Below are 17,745 nucleotides of genomic sequence, written 5' to 3' on the forward strand. Positions count from 1 at the left end.
GGAGAATATTTGAACAGCATGGTTTGAGGAACATTCTCTCTGAAATGTAGGGATTTGTCACCATAACGTACCAATAAAGATAAACTAGACCATAGCAATAGTATTCACTATTGTTAACGACATGTAAAATCATTGTTTTTAGCTACTTAAAGTACACTTTTGAGATGAAAGCTATACCAAGTATTCTGATCTCCTCTCAAGCAAAGTTTGCATAATGCCATACTTCATCATCTATAAAATAATTGAAATAATGAAAGAGGGCATTACCCTCATTTAAAAGCAGCCTCTCATCACTAAAAGTGAGGTCATCACAACCATTTTTAATGCTAGGAAACTGTAAATGAACTGCACAGGGCATTTGTAAATTACAGGGCATAGTTTGTGTTGATAGGAGGCAGATCTGCACCTTCAAACCATTTCATGTCTTATTTTCATTCTCCAAAATGACGAAGCCATTTAGTAACATGACGTCACTTCCGGTTTTGCACGGGAAAAGTTCACTATAAAAACTCAGCAGACAATGGGTCCTGTTTTCCTCCCTGGCCGAAAACATGGCTACCTTCCTCTGGAATCTATTCACAGGTAAGTACTTGTTGCCTTCCCCAAGTGTTCAAAAATGTTACAGGTTATAATATGTTTAGTTATATTGCTAAATCAATCAAAATGAACAAATAAAACATTCATATTCACCATAAAGTTTTGTTTCTTTTTCTCTGCAGGTTTGCTCTTGTTCTCCATCATAACCACTCAATTAATAAATGCTATTTAAAAACAGCTTGTGTCTCTGTTTGAATATGAAATGTCCCTGTCACCTAGAAAGTCTTACACATATATACATTGTGACGGAGGGCAGCTCCATCACATTCCCTCCCCCATCTCCAGCTGATGGAAGGGGCTTCAGGACACTTCCTCAGCTGCCTTGGACAAAGAATCTGCCAGTGTATTAGAAGTATCTGTCCTGTATGTAACAGTATATTTAAAAGGTTGCAAGGACAAATACCACCTGCTGATTCTAGCATTTGCATCTCTCATTTTATTCAACCACACAAGAGTCCGGTGGTCTGTCTCTAGTTGAAAATGCCTACCCAATAGGTAATATCTAAAGGAGTCCACTGCCCATTTCACCGCCAAACACCCCTTTTCAATTGTAGAATATCGAGTCTCACGAGGACACAGTTTCCAGCTAATAAAAGCCACTGGTCTGCGTTGGTTCCCATCCTCCTGCAGCAGTACAGCCCCGAATCCTACAACTGAGGCATCAGTTTGCAGAATAAAAGGCTTTGAAAAGTCAGAACTCTGCAAAATCATGTCCTCACACAGAGCATCTTTCAGGTCCTGAAATGCCTTCTCACACTCCCCTGTCCACTTCATAGTCCCTGGTGCAGATTTCTTTGTGAGGTCAGTAAGGGCTGCAGCTCTAATGGAAAACTGCAGTATAAACTTCTGGTACCAACCAACCAGTCCAAGGAAAGCTTGAACCCTCCTCTTTGTTGTGGGCACAGGAAAGGACAATTTTGCCTCCACCTTTCCAACGTGTGGTCGCACTAGTCCATTACCCAGCACAAATCCTAGATACTTGAACTGATTCTGAGCAATGGCACATTTCTGAGGATTAATGGTTAACCCCGCTGTCTTAATCCCCTGAAACACATTCTGGAGATGTGCCAGGTGGTCCTGCCAGGTGTAACTAAAAATGGCCACATCATCTAGATATGCTGCTGCATAGTCTGATGTACCTTATCCATCAATCTCTGAAATGTTGCTGGTGCACCCTGCATGCCAAACGGCATCACTGTAAACTGAAGCATACGGTGTCCTGAAAGCAATTAGTTCCTTTACTTTTTGTGATAAAGGTACCTGCCAATACCCTTTGCTCAAATCAATGGTAGTGATGTACTTTGCCCTACCCAGTTTCTCAATCAGGTCATCCACTCGTGGCATCGGGTATGGGTCAAACTTTGACAGTGAATTGATCAGCCTGAAGTCAATGAAAAATTTCATAGTCCCATCCTTTTTAGGTACCAGCACTATTGGGCTGCACCACTCACTATCCGAGGGTTCAATCACCCCCATCTCCATCATAGTATTAAACTTCTCCTGCAAAACAGGTAGTCTTTCTGGGACCCTGTAACACTTCTGGCGAGCTGGTGTATTATCCTACAGGTGAATCTTGTGTTGAACCATGGTGGCGTATCCAGGCTTTTCTGTGAAGAGTGTCAGGTCCAGAAAGTTCACCACCTGCTCTTGTTTTTCTGAGGGTAAGTGAGACAGATCCACAGCCTGTCCTGCTGGCTGAGTGGGGAAATACTGCTCTGGCAGCTCTTCTTCTTTTACTGCACATACCATGAGTTGCTGCATTGTTACAGTCCCTCTGCAATACTCTTTCAGCAGGTTGACATGGAACTTTTGGTGCTTCCTGCTCTGCTCAGGCATAAGAAGCTCATGTGCCACTGGTCCCACTTTCCTAGTGATTTTGTATGGTCCATGCCATTTGGCCAGGAGTTTACTTTCACTGGTTGGCATAAGCAGCAATACTTCTTGTCCTGGCTTGAACTCTCGAGTACAGGCTTTCTGGTCATACCAGGCTCTCTGACTGTTCTGTGCCTTCCGCAGATGCTCCTGGGCCAGCGCAGTCATCTCCTCAAGCTTCTCTCTCATCTTCACCACATAGGTTACCACATTCTCTCCAGTGGCCTCAGGTTCCTCCCACTGCTCTATCAGGAGATCCAATGGTCCTCTCACGTGTCATCCATAAAGCAACTCGAAGGGAGAAAATCCTGTAGATGCCTGGGGAACCTCTCTGTAAGCAAAGGGAAGATAGGGCAGCCACTGGTCCCAGTCAGTACCGGTCTGTGAAACAAATTTACAGAGCATTGACTTCAGGGTCTGGTTGAATCGTTCCACTAGGCCATCTGTTTGAGGATGACAGGAGGAGGTCTTAATGCCATGTATACCTAGCAGTTTGTAAACACCTTGCAGTAAACTGGATAGGAAGTTCGCTCCTTGATCTGTCAGAATCTCCCAAGGGAGTCCCATCCTTGCAAACAGATGGATTAGAGCATTTGCTATCTGCCTGGCCTTGATGGTACATATCATGTAGCATAATCACATACCACCAAAATATACCTGTTCCCTGTCCTGCTCCTTTCTAGGGGGCCCACTATGTCCATTCCTATCCTCTCAAATGGAGTTTCAATTATAGGAAGAGGATGCAAATGTGCAGTGGGGACTGATCTGCATGATGTTAATTGGCACTCCTGACATGTTTTACAAAATTCTGTTTTTTTTTGCACGGGAAAAGTTCACTATAAAAACTCAGCAGACAATGGGTCCTGTTTTCCTCCCTGGCCGAAAACATGGCTACCTTCCTCTGGAGTCTATTCACAGGTAAGTAGTTGCCTTCCCCAAGTGTACAAAAATGTTACAGGTTATAATATGTTCAGTTATATTGCTAAATCAATCAAAATGAACAAATAATAAAACATTCATATTCACCATTAAGTTTTGTTTCTTTTTTTTCTGCAGGTTTGCTCTTGTTCTCCAGCATAACCACTCAATTAATAAATGCAATTTAAAAACAGCTTGTGTCTCTGTTTGAATATGAAATGTCCCCCATTACCTAGAAAGTCTTACACATATATACATTGTGACGGAGGGCAGATAATTTATGCTCCTGGTCCCCATGATAAATACCTTTTATAAGATTATCCTGACGCAGGGCTAGCACTAATGGTTCGATAGCTATATTGAACAATAAGGGGGATAATGGACAACCTTGTGAGCAGAAAGGTTGTTATTCGAACGTTCCACAGCCATAGGAGAAGAATATAGTGTCCCCATGCTCATATAAGCTGTGCCTAGATTTTAAAATTAGATTTTCCACTTTGCGCAGTATGAGAATGTCAAATTCTGTTTTCAGAATCAGACGTTGTTTAAGTATATCGTCTGAAGGAGAGTGACTATATTCACTATATTCTGTATCCAGTTTTAAAATATCATCCGTCAATTGCTTAATGCATTCAGTGTCCATTTTCTTACGCACTGCAGTGTATGAAATAATTTGACCTCTTAGGTATGCTTTTAATAATTCCCACACTATGGAGTATGAAATTCCCAGGGTTTGATTGTGGGTAAGAAAAAATGCTATTTCAGATTTAATGAAGTTTACAAAATGTTCCTCAGAGAGTAACAGAGGATTAAATCTCCATGGGCGATAACTGGGTACAGAATCCAGAATGTGAATACTCACTGTAAGGGGGCAATGGTCTGAAATGACTATGGACTGACATTCACAGTCTCTTACCATAGGGAGAAGCTCTTTGTCAAAGAAAATAATCTATTTGTGAAAACACTTTATGAATTGGAGAAAAGAAAGTAAGTTCTAGAATTAGGATTTCGGAAACACCATATATCTGCTCTACCATATGTATTAATAAAGAGTTTCACCAATTGAGCTCATTTTGACCTTTACATACAAATGGTATATTCTTGTTGATCAATATAGCCACCCCTCTTGCCTTAGAACCAAAATAAGAATGATAGGCTTGCCCTATCAACCCTCCCCCCAACCTGACCTGATCGACAAGAAGATGAGTCTCTTGGAGAAAAGCAATATCAGCTTTGAGATATTTAAGATGTCTGAGCACCTTCTTACACTTAACTGGATGATTTAGAGATTTAACATTCCAGCTTATAAAGTTAACCAAGCAACCTTTAGGTCTTACAAATATTTTAATATCTTCCATTGGGCTTAATAAGGAATAACATCACAGTTCTGACCCACTGAATCAAATAATAGAATCGAAAGCACATGAAGAAAAAAAGAGATAGTAAGTTAGCAAAATAAACAGTTGTAACTACAGGTCCGATAGGTCCCCAACCCAGTCACCCAAGAGCACATGCTGACTAACACCCCTCACAATAAAGTTCACACATGACATGTTAGCAATGGGGAACGACTCCGTGACCAGCCTGTTGGCTCCTGCCAAACCCTCTACAATCAAAGAAACAAGAGCCCAGAGGTAGAAAAGCGAATCTTGGCATATTAGCGTTTGTTTGAGTCAATGAAATATGTAAGGGCTACATCTTAGGCATAGTGATTTGTACTACTTGAATGTAGTCTGTCTGATCATCACTCACTGAAATAGAAAATGCATGAACTGAGGCATTCAGAACAAAATCAGTCAAGTTGCACTGATGCCTTTCACGTAGGTCATCACCTTTTCAGGATCCAGAAATTCCTTCACGTCACCGTTGAATGAAATGCGGAGCCAAGCCGGGAATATTATGCCATAGCGAACATCATACCGGCCTCGAAGGAGACTCCGAACATCATTGAATGCCACGCGGGCCTTGGACACCTTTTTGGTGTAGTCTGGGAAGATGGCTATCGGTTCTCCCTTGTAGCGAAGCGGTCCACTCTCCCGAACTCGGGAGACTGACTTGATAATTGCAGAGATGTCCGTTTTCAATGAGGCAAGGACGTCTGCTATCAGGGCCGCAGTGTCCATTGCTGACTCTGGCTGTGGGCTAGGTGGCGTTTCCCTACGGTCCGCAGCACTTTGTGACGCTGCTGTTTCGCTCCTGTTATACTTGTATTTACAGAGACTGGCGGCCATAGGTGCAACATTTATAACTCCGAATAGCTTCGAGGTGTTCTTACATGCAACGACATACAACATATACCGTACTTATGAAAATAATGCGCAATAAAATGAAGTAATTGAAGTAAGGCAGGAGCTTCGTTCTACTTGTCCTACTCCATTGCCGGCTCCACTGCGCCCCCGTATCAGTCTGCTTTTGACAGGCTGATAAAGAAGACAAATCAGAATTCAAATCGGAAAGCAGAAATTTATAAAACAAAGTTGAGCAACAACAATGTAAGAAACCTATACAAGCAAAGCCTAAACCATTAAGCACCCTAAGTTAATACATACAGCCACAAAAGGCTTGAAAATATGTAGAGAATTCATAGCTTTCTTCAGATGATGCACGGAAGTAAATATTTCTTTCACACTGTAGAGGAACAAGGCCACTTAGCTCACTTATTTTCCACTCACCATAAATAAGTAGGTTGATCTCAGGTTAGGGATATCCTGTAGAATGTGATCTATTTGATCGAATTGTGATAATTATGCTCAGAACCACAAGTGACAGCTTTTAAAAATTTCATTTATTGACACAATGATATAAAGTGATATAAAGAAATTATATAAAAGGTACTAATACTAGAGACATGAGATTCAGATGGAAGAATATACCGTAAATTAGTCTCAGAAATAGTTTAATAATAATAATAATTTTATGCCATTTGAGTAGTACATAGAACAGAATATTAACACTAGCGTAATGACAGAATATTAATGCTAGCATGACAGCAGGTTCACAATGGCTGCTGAGACCAGCTTTGGTGATGGCTTGTCAGCGCTGCTTACTTTGGTCCATAAACTTAAAAACAGGTGCATCTAGGGTAGGCTATTTAACATGTGAATGCAGTAAACATTCATCTTCAAGATTACTGAGTGAGTGAAAACAAAAACTGAACAAAGACACAAAGCAAAAAACAAAGCTAAAAGAAGCTTGAATCAAGCCAAAAAGAAAAGAAGAGAGGGAGCCTTCTGTTATGTCTTGGTTACATAGTTACATTGTTCTCTCTGTTCCTGTTTGGCTTGGCGTGTGTTCCTTTATCTTCCAGTTATGAGACCGGAACTCTGATAGCCAGAGCTAAGGCTGGGTAAAGAGTTTTTATACTCAATTTCTAGTGAATATGCAGTTTATTTGTCTACATGTTTGCTCAAGTTGTCAGAAGATAACTGCTCAGTGTGGTTACCACTATACTGTTAATACTGTTTCAACAGTAACTATTAAAAAAACACCATGAGCTTACAGATTAATTCATCTAAAAGTATTCTAATTTCACACCACCATTTACAAAAAGCTACGTAGAAGAAAGGTAATTACTCAGGAAAGAAAAGGAGATTTCCAAAAAATAACATTATACCGAGGTTCGTACAACCCCAATTCCAATGAAGTAGGAAGTTGGAAATTCAAGAGTCATTCGATTTGCTCTTGTAAAGGCTCAGGGTCTTGGTCAGGATGGATGGCATTCACAAGAATGGAAATTGGAATGAGTCAATAACCAACGAGTGGAAAAAGAGAGTGGAAGAAAAAACTGGTGTTAGCTGTTAGCCATTAGCCTAACAGGGAGAATAGTTAGTTTTCTCACTTAGTCTTTACTAAATTCCAGCAGCGTCTGACAGTCATACATTAAATGAGTGTAAGAGATGCATTTATGAGACAAATGACTTTCGGACACAAAACAACATTCAGCACCATCATTGCTAGGCTCGGAGAAGATGGTGTGGGTTATATATACACACACACACACTCACCTTTATCTCATTTAAGGTTACAAAGCTATATTGGCAACTGTCTATATATTGTTAATTTCCGTTTTTACTATTTTCCCCAGTAAAATTATTTCAGATTTACTTCAGTTGTTAAATATGCCTCTTATTAAAAGTGAAGGGACATCAAGAAAAATATGTTAATCTAGACTATGATATATGCTAAAGCTATCAGTATTCTTAGTTATGCAGTGACAAATTTTTGCACGTTCCACCCACTACAGTAAAGTGTGTTTGCATTTTGAGATTTTAGATCCTAGCAAAATACTGTTCATTTACATTTTTTTACATTTAGTACAAGCATCTACAAAAGCCTAACAATACACCAAAAGAGTCCTTGGACTAGACTGGATGCTTCCTGTTCTCTCCATTATGAAAAACATGGCGGCACAACCCATGAGTGCAATTGCATATATCCACAAGAGACGGCTCAAAAAACCCTACTTAGGATGGGCAGCTTTAACAAATTAAACAAAAGTTTTACCAGTTTTACCTTTGCTTATCTGCAAAAAAAATGATTTAGCTATGTAGAGAGTTTGGAATTTAATAGATAGCCATAAATGCACTTTCTTCTGAAAGATGTACGTCTAATGTAAGGGCAACTCCTGACTGTCCACTTACCTCAAGTCGTTGTGTGACTTCACGGACCTCCTCAGCACAGCCATCCTGAATAGAGAACACTACACAGTATCCACGCTCATAGAACAACTTTACTCTGCCCGCTGCTGAGAATGAGCTCCAACCAATCACTTCCTTACAGTTGCAGTTAAACACTACCTCCTTGGAAGACTCTTCAATAAGCACCACAAACTCTCTGGATATGGCCAGGAGGCAACCAACATCCGTGGACAGTCTGCAGTCCTGGGCGACCACTGCCCAGGTGATGGCGCCTGTGCTGTGAAGTTGTGCATTGACTCGTGGCCTGCTGCGTTCCTTCCTCTTTGCACCTAATGTGATGAAGCTGAACTTAGCTGCTGATGAGTCCACTGGTGTGGCACTGGCAAAGTTTTCTGCCAGGTCCTTTAGGTACTCTTGGCGGGTGCGTGTGGCCATAGCACGAAACTTTTCAGACTTGTGTGCAGCATTCTCACCGTTGATCACCTTGGCTAGCAGGAAGTCCCGGAATACTGCTGATTTGGGGAACATGACTCCTTTGGGGATTGAAGGACCAAATGCTGGTACATCCTTTGACCTTGTAACTGCAACACTATTGAAGATAATGACAAATAAATACTGAAATCCTCAATCAAATTTACTTCATCCTTGTACTGAATACAGAGAGAGTCCATATAGCATTCTTCATTGTAAAGACAAGCAACTGAGCAGAAAATGAAGCATGTGTAAAGATCTTTTGATGGGCCTGTTTACAAAAAAAGTGAACATGCATAAGCATTTCAGTTTGCCTTGAACTTAGCCATGTTTTAAAATATCTTCAATAAAGGTCACCAAAGACATGCAGTGAAGACAAGATGTCAATTACCCTCAAATACAGGCTCCAACTTCGCTCATATCTCTCTCCTATACTAAAAGTGCCCAACTTTAAGAGGCACACCACTGAGTAAATAAGGCTCGATTTTATCCATTAACCTTCACTGACAGTTTATATCTAATGGTCACCGTGGCAGCGCGTGTGTGTGTGTGTGTGTGTGTGTGTACACTATGTTCCTTTCTCACCTGTAGCAAACATGTTCTGTGCAAGGATTGTGTACTTTGACGATGATAAAAACATGCTGGAAGTGGGAGCAGATGTTTTTGGGACTGAATGGTAGTGCTCCTGGTTCCTGGAAAATTAATGTAACAATGTCGTTCCCAATGTGTCTCTTCCTCAGCAGCTAGACAACCAGTGATGTAAGAGGGGAGAATGAAGTCAGAATGAGTACATACTGCACAACACAATACAAGCTTCAAGCATTAACCTGACTTTTGCAGAAAGTAAAGGGAATGAACTAGGTCATAGAGCTCTATAACCTCTACATATCTTATAATTATAGAGACCTATTATAATTGCCTTTTTTTTTTTTACATGTAATACATAAATTCTACAGATTGCAGCTAGAGGGCATTAAGGTTTTACATTTACGGCATTTGGCTGATGCTCTTATCCAGAGCGACTTACAATTTGATCATTTTACATAGGTAGGCCAAGGCTGTGTTAGGAGTCTTGCCCAAGGACTATAGGTATAGTGTTGGGTGTTCACCCAGGTGGTGATTGAACCACAGTCTAGAGTGTAGAAGGCAGAGGTGTTAACCATTACACTACCCCAACCAGGTTCTGCTTAACCTTATCCAGCCACTCCTGGAGAGCCTTAGTTCAAGAGCTTTGGCTGGATGAATAAAAGAAGTAAACATAAGGGATGCCCAAAATATCTGTGCATGCAGTATTTTCTCTATCAAAGTAGAAACACACTTCACACAACACTATAAGCCACATAAATCAGTAAAACAGTGAACTTTACAACAGAGCAGAACCTCAGGGAAGGATACACAATGTAGAGGTGATGCATTCTATTCTATTCTATTTGATTCTAAGAAGGATCATAAATCTCTGGAGGGCAGCAAGGCAGGTGACAAACTGGTTTGAACTGTGGCATAAAAGACCATTTTAAAAGTCTTGAAGTACTTACAAACCAATGCATCGTTATTTCATAAAAGCACCATACAGCAAAGAACTACATGTGCAAAAACTACGAATTATGTTTATCAAACTTCTCAGAGTAAAAGTGCTGAGCTGGAATCAACCTATGCCTTTTACATAAGTGCTTGAACTGATGAGGTCTGATCTTAAATATTTGGTCTTAGTAAGACACAAAGTAAGTCACTTTATAAATATCGTCTTAAAAGGTTTAAGAGAAGTTTTAGAAAGCATTCTTCCCCTCAAGTATGCATCAGCACTCATAGCATCAGTAAGATTGTGCATCAGTAAGAGTTTCAAATCTATCCTTTGTTGACAAATGGATACCCAGACTACTGGCATAATTTTGATCTATTAGTCTGTCTCATTAAGACAAAGAGTATTCAACAACATTCTATTACAGAGGGTGATCATTTTGCAAAGAATTTAAATTTAATAAATCTCACCTGCTGCCTGTTGTTGGGTGTATAAGGGAGCATTGTGGAAACATGAAACATTAGTTCATAGTCCTTATAAACAGTGTAGAGAGAATGAGTGCCTGTAGAATCCGCTGCAATCAGAAAGAGGGGACGGTGGGGGGTTGGGGGTTAAATGCTTACAACAAGAAAAAAAAATAAAATACATACTCATACATACTATTTTGCCCAGTAGATACAGATACATTTATTTTAAATGTTTCTTTGTAGCTCTACCTGTCCAAAGAATTGTACTTACTCTTATCATCCAGCTGAGCCCTGTACTTATTGAAACCCTTTAAGCGAACTCTTTGGCCAAGCAGATCCAAGAACTCCTCCAAAGCTGGACTGCCACTTTCATTATTGTACATCTCCTCCTCTGTGCTCTGGCCTGCTCGGCAGTACAGGATCCCCACTTTGTGTTGATAACCCAACTGCAGAGAAAATATTTTTTTATCATTGACATGATTACAAGTCTATATGCTCTTTGTTTAAACCCACAATTGGCACTAGCCTAGCTTAGCCTCCATCATACAGTGGCTAGTAAAGTATACTGATTTATAATAATTTATTGTTTTGTAATATAACTCGATTCATACTTTTAAATCAAACAGATATTAAGACAACACACATGCTGTTTCACAAACATGTAAAAAGATCACTTTCTGCATAACCCAGATAAACTCCCAGCATGTCATTAAGTCTGAGGCACTCCACAAGCTGCACATGCACTCCAGGATGTATTGAATCTGCATTTAATCAATATTAATTTGCCACAAGTCAGTCATGCTAAGTATTATCAATCTGCACTGACACACAGAGGGATAATAATCCCATGCAGACTGCCTTCAAAATGCAATATTTATGACAGCCAGACATGCTGATTAGAAATGAAAAACAGTCTGCAGAGATGGACACAGGAACTCCTCAAATAAATACAGCCAAAACACTTCACATCATGAACCTGTACAACAGTCCAAAATAAACAATATCAACAACACCACACAGAGGGTCGTGGGCCATGTGTGAACACAAGGCCCACAGGCCAAGTCAGGCCCATGGCACATTTCAGCATGAGCTGCACTACAGATCCCATCAAGCACTGCAACATAATGTGAGCTCCCACCAACAGCAACAGTCTATGGGACAGCACTAAATCAAATCAATGGCAGGTGTCTAGTTGAAGTGAATGGACAGTTTTAAAAACCTACCGTAACTGGGGATATTTAAAGACATTTAACAGCTATCCGCAACTAATGTAGTCTATGGTTTTATATAAGACAATTTGTTTTTAACATAACATAACTGTAACAATTTTTTAATTGTTCAAGTTTTCAGTGCTTATTTTTGTCATTGTAGTTTTGGTATGTTTTGAATTAACAATGGCCCATCTGGGTAATGGCAATAAAAATAAATAAATAAATAAATAAATAATAATCACTGATGGCCCACAAATTTGTTTAAGCAGAGTTTTTGTTTTTGCAGTGTTTTAATATGGCCCTTTTACTGGTTGAGTATGACACCCCTGGTCTACGGACACAAGAACATGGAGGTTTGGACCCATCTACTGCAAACACTACAACTAATTTTACTGCCATTCTGTCAATTGCTTTGACTTCTGAAAAAGGCATCTGAAATCATTCAAAGACAATCAAACTAGACAGGTTCATTCAGAAAAAAAAGATTAGAAAAAAGGTCATGGTAGAGAGAAATAAATGGGCATAGCTGAAAAACGAAAAAGCAACGTGATTTTCTAGGATTTCTACAATAAGGTTGCTGGTCACACCTGGCAGCTTTTCTTACAGACAGGTCAAGTTACATTGCCAGATGGTTGTCATGATGATGCAGTCTACAATAGTACCAATGGGTTGCCTTCAATACAGTAAACACAAAATAATATCAACCCAACAATCAGTTTTATTTGGAAATCTGAAAATGTGTAAAGCACAAGTATTTAGCTCCTGAAATTCATACATGATCCCCCAGGTGTTAATTTTCACACTAAGTTATTAACTTAAAAAAAAAATCGAAATTCTAAAAATTGTACAGCATTCCATCTTCGAGATTGGAATTTATTTATTTATTTCCAGAAGTTGTGATAACCAGGCCTATCCACTCGCTCCCACTGGCTTTTTTCCAGAGCCGGGTTTAAACAAAACTTTTTCACTTTAAGGAACATAATGTTCCAGATGGACATATTTGTAATATGTGCCCTTAAACAGAATTTTGCTCTGGCTGTCCCTGTGAGGGTCATTGCTGTAAAATAGCATTCTGGCAGCTCAATAATGCTAAAGCGATTGCTTTTCCAGATCTAATGTTCAACTTATATTCATAAGCCTTTGTCCACATGGCTTCATCATTTCCCTTTAGAAGGTTCCTTTAGTAAGTATCGTTCCATTTGTACATTAGCTTAAGTGAAGAGGGTTAGACAAGCCCTCAGAGGGGTACGGGATGTGAACACAAGTGTTGAAATTAAGCAGCAGAACTTGCTCAGAAATCACTGAGACCTAAGACATTTCCCTTTTCAAACCCAAATAATGGCATTTATAAGATACAGCAGTCAGCAACTTTAAAATGTTTAACATTTCCAAACCATAACATTCGATTTTCTGGCCTTTACTAATCCATCTCCTATGCATGACTGCTGATCCACCTTAATGACTTCACTCATGCTGAAGGCAACATGGCCAAGAACAACTTAAAAAATATAGGCTCTATACCAGAGTTCTGCACCAGTTTATTGCAATACAATTACCCATAAATAGGCACATTATGTTCAAACATCTCAAAAAAATTATTTACATTGAAAATTTTGCATGGCTAGCCGAGAAGCCGAGGCTAACCCGCTAATGGCGAATGTATTCCATTTGAATAATGCACTCCTCAATGTCCCCCCCTTCTCCCCTTCTCCTGCGAGTAGCCACATGTTACATACGTATGACATACATCGAAGTGATAAGTCGAAGTGAACAAGAGCATGTTATAAAAAGAACTGACATAGGGCACCAAGTTGCAATATGGTAGCAATTACGTGTAATTATTTTTCTCTTGTGTCAGACGAGTAGCACTCATCTAAAATACACTCACCCCCTGTTGATCCAGTTTAAGCAGCTGTTCTGACACTTTGGGTGAGTTGATGGCCAGTCGAAGGCACTGGATGTTGAGGTCAGGCACCACATACTCCAGCACATCCTTCAAAGGTAGGCCACGTGCAGAGCCATGCTTTGCAGTGGAGGGCACAGCATCCTCCAAGATAGACCCTCGCAAGGTAGTGAGCTGACATTGTGGTTACAGGCAGACAGACAGGAAGAGATGAATCACACATGTTAAAATGACATTCGAATCTTAACACTAAACACATTAGCTGTCCTCAAATCTATGATGTAGTACTTTCTGTGAGCTGAGTGCTTGCTTATTGCACTGATTGTAAGCTGTGTGCTCTTTTAAATACTTATGTATTATTGCCCTCCACTAACTGAAAAAGATATCGCTGTTTCGCTATAGAGATATCGCATTTTAACATTTGTGTGAAAGATCACATGGGCACAGATGTGGGAGGTATAGTGACAAAAAAAACCACTATAAACTTGTATTTTCCTATATTGTGGATACCGTAATAATCCCATAAACAGCAAACCTGATGGAGCCCTTCCCTCAGTTCAATATAAACTTAAATAATTCTTGTGAATTCAAACTCCAAAAGTCTGACACTCAGGAGATGCAGCACGAGTGAACAAGACACACGTATCAGACAAATGACTTGAGAAATTCAAAAGTGAAACATTCTGCACTGTTTTTACTGAGTCAGATAAGCTGAGGTTAATTAACAAGGTTAATATCAAATATATACAATCCAGTATGTAAATGCCATTCGGATCTACAATTACAATACAATTGCCACCTACTCAAGTAAATTAAAAGTAAATGTCATCTATTGTGTTTTATTTCTAATGCAGAACAGTTTTGACCAAAATACAATATTTGTAAAATGTAACTGTGTAAATATTATCAATTAGGTTAGTTAGGCTAGACAGAATTCGGTATCGGCATATATTTAAGGATCCGGTACTGGTATCAGAAGGGGAGAAAAGTAGTATCTGTGCATCTCTAATTGTAATGATTTTTATATACATTGCGATATATCATCATTGTCCAGACACACTTTAATATCACTGAATTAAATATAACCCCCTTACCTGAATGACTTCAAACAAACTCCCACTAACTTGGGTCATGCTTTCAAATCCTGTGCATACTTCTGCTCTTACTTTTAGCAAGTTTTAGTGTTCAGTTGATTAATGGTTAATGTGTGGTAGGACGTGAATAGAACAAAAATCAAACTGGGAGATTAATCTCTGAGAAAAATTGCTCTTATTACCTGTAGTACCGAAACGTAATTATATTGTAACATTGCAATATACTGTTATATTAAAATATATTGTGTGGTAGCAGGTGATGCATGATGAAGTGTCTTTGCCTACCTCACTATTTCTGAAGATTACTCTGTAGTTGTACTGTACTCCTTCTTTGCTCTCCTCCAGTCTCTCTCTGCGCACACTCACTGCCACTGGGCCCAAGTTCTCATCCAGACCAAAATAGTTCTGATGCCCTAAATCATAAGAGCACCATATCCAACATTACAATGATAAAAATCAATTAGTAAAAATAGTTCTGTTAAAAAAAAAAAAAAAAAAAAAAAATCAAAAACCTGCTGCATAGTTTAGCCCAAGTAAGTCCCTGTAAGTGCCCATCAGTCTTACCTTTGTTGTAGAAAAACTTGTAGTAATAGTACGCGCCCATGTCGATGTGCTCAATAACGTAGCGTTTAATGTAGTCCCGGGGAACTGCATAATTCTCATGAGATGAGTAATCATCATGCAGGAACTCTAGTACAGATACCCCTGCATTTGTACAGTGAGAGCTGAGAGTGGACTCAACAGTACAGTTCTCACCTCCACTACTGTAGGTGATGCTGTTGGTCCTTATGAGTCCTAGCTTCCATTCTCCTTCACCACCTAGCTCATTGCGGAAGTAAGGGCAGCTGAGCACCATATTATTGCTCTTCCCATCTCCTTCATCTAGATCAGTGCAAGCTTTCTGTCCAAGATCCTCACAGTTACCCAGAGGAGACTCTGGGTACACAGGCAAAGATTCAATACTATCTCCTGCCCTAATCATATGGGGCTTTGATGCAGCAGATGCTCCAGTAGTAATGTTCTTCCTGCATGCAAGGTTACTCCGGTTGGTAACGTTAAAAAGAACACTCTGTACGTCATAATGTGCAAAACATCTCTGGAAACTTAAAGTGCAGCCATGTCTGCTACAATCATCCCGCTCAGTTAAATACTTGGGTTCACTCTTCATAGTCTTCAGCTTATGAAATACTGAAGTCTCCCCCTTTTCTGATTTTTGCCTCTGCAAAAAAGATCTCTCTCTTTCCTGACTATAAAAAAGAGAGTTGTCCACATAATCAGAGGAGTTTGGGATGCAGACCCCTTGAGCTATCTGAGCAGCAGTCTGGAGGCTTGGAGAAATGGTGTCATACTGTAAGTACTCTGGGAATCCATGCGGAGGTGGAGCACTGGGCTGCTCAGAGTTCCCAGGTGGATGGGTTCTTGATGTAGTGAAAAACCCTTCACTAGGCAAACCCTGTCGGTCAACAGAGGAGGTGCTACCATAATCACGGTGTAAGGAAGCACCAGTGTTGGGGTTAATGGCTGTTTGATCAACATCCTCTACATCAATATCACTGATAGTAATGTCACTGTTGCTTCTCTTCTGGAGGGGATGAAAGCCTTTACTTGATGACTGATTGAGTAACCCATACTTTGCCTCCAGAAAGCTGGTCTTGTTCGGAGATTCCTGGTTTTGATTGATGACATCATCGGTATCCTGACTGAATATTCTGTTCTGGAAATTTGACATCAAGCTGTCATATATAGGTGGAGACCCATGGCTACTGTCCTTCCTCTGAGGCCAATCTGACACTCTGGCTCGAACACCCATCTTGGGTACAGCTGGTGGTCCCTGTATATTTGAAACGGGAGGGCCCATATTTCCATCTAAGGTCTGGAGCTTCCTAGCAAATGGGTTCCCACTCTGCATTACATGCGTTAGGCTCTTTAGTGCTTAAGCTAAATCATGCAAGCTATATTTTATCTCTGGCACAAACAGCAATGATTTGACATTGAGGTTAGGGACTCTCATTTCTAATGGGCACTCCTACCAGAAATTGTGAATGCCTGTCAACCAATGAATCTAAATATGCTCAGACTGCCAATGGCCAAGAAAAATGATAAACCCGAACAGGGTATCCTATAGGTCTGTAATCCACAGGAAAAGGACAGGCTCCTATGTCTCTGTTTCACAGTCAAGAACTGCTAATTTTGCAGTAACCGCAGCAGGAGATATGGTAATTTCACAGGTGTGTGGGCTTAACAAAGCCAGCTATGACTCCTCTGATGCTCTGTAGGGAGGTGGAGAAAGAAAGAGGGAGAGAAAGAGATGGAGCCCATTAAGAAATCACAAGGTAAGTACACATAACAGTCTTAAGAATCTTAAGAATCAGAGTCAAACATGCCTGCATGTGTTGGTTGAGTGGACTTTGTATGTATGAATGCAGCAGGTCCAGTAGTTAAAGCTAAAACTCATATCCTTATAGTAAATGTGTGAGAGATCGTTAATGTAAGGCCTTATGATTTTGAAAATAGATCTCAGATATAAATACTGCAATGCTTGAACGTAGAGATTTGGGGAAAATAACCACAGGATCTCTGGACATATTAATGTTCTGTGTAATATAACCATCTGGTTAATAAGTTTACATTTTATATTTAATCCGTTCTTTGTAGAAATCCTGTCTTACCTCTGTGTATGTCTGAGCATGCACTTTGTCTAGCAACTGCACTTCATCAAAGGCAAGTAGGTCAGCACATTATATCCAGATTCAGACTTTAAGATTAAATATTCACTGAAGTATTCAGTGCAACATACAAAAGTAAAGAATCTTCTACTTGAATGGCCAATTTATCCCTTTTAGGATCTGTGGATCCTTGCATTGTAGGTCATTCATTTCTGTGCCTTAAAAAGGCTCTGCATTTGCCAATCCAGGCACATCATTAAACTCCAGCGAAGACGTGAGATTAAAGAACAAAAAATTACATACCAAACAGATCCTAGGCTTCCCACTAAACGAAAGTTCAAATGTGCCCACTATTCCTAGCCCCGGTTCCAGCTACTGCTGTTCCTCTAC

General features: G+C 40.0%; 1 protein-coding gene across 3 annotated transcripts in view; it reads right to left on the bottom strand.

The window, feature by feature from the left end:
- The window catches only part of sipa1l2 (signal-induced proliferation-associated 1 like 2), a 78,049-nt gene that overhangs the window by 33,877 nt on the left and 26,427 nt on the right, over nucleotides 1-17,745 (bottom strand). For 2 of the 3 annotated variants that reach the window (XM_017683041.2, XM_017683042.2), the window contains 7 exons: nucleotides 15,254-16,959; nucleotides 14,975-15,102; nucleotides 13,581-13,769; nucleotides 10,753-10,927; nucleotides 10,485-10,588; nucleotides 9,081-9,238; nucleotides 8,028-8,613 (listed from right to left, as the gene is read on the bottom strand). In XM_017683041.2, coding sequence (XP_017538530.1) covers nucleotides 8,028-8,613; nucleotides 9,081-9,238; nucleotides 10,485-10,588; nucleotides 10,753-10,927; nucleotides 13,581-13,769; nucleotides 14,975-15,102; nucleotides 15,254-16,598 — 2,685 coding nt within the window. In that variant the 5' untranslated portion in view covers nucleotides 16,599-16,959. Of the gene's footprint in view, nucleotides 1-8,027; nucleotides 8,614-9,080; nucleotides 9,239-10,484; nucleotides 10,589-10,752; nucleotides 10,928-13,580; nucleotides 13,770-14,974; nucleotides 15,103-15,253; nucleotides 16,960-17,745 lie in introns of those variants that run through there. The other variant, XM_017683043.2, reaches the window with a different exon arrangement.

This window comes from Pygocentrus nattereri, chromosome 15, assembly GCF_015220715.1.
Source record: "Pygocentrus nattereri isolate fPygNat1 chromosome 15, fPygNat1.pri, whole genome shotgun sequence".
In the NCBI taxonomy this organism is placed as follows: domain Eukaryota; kingdom Metazoa; phylum Chordata; class Actinopteri; order Characiformes; family Serrasalmidae; genus Pygocentrus; species Pygocentrus nattereri.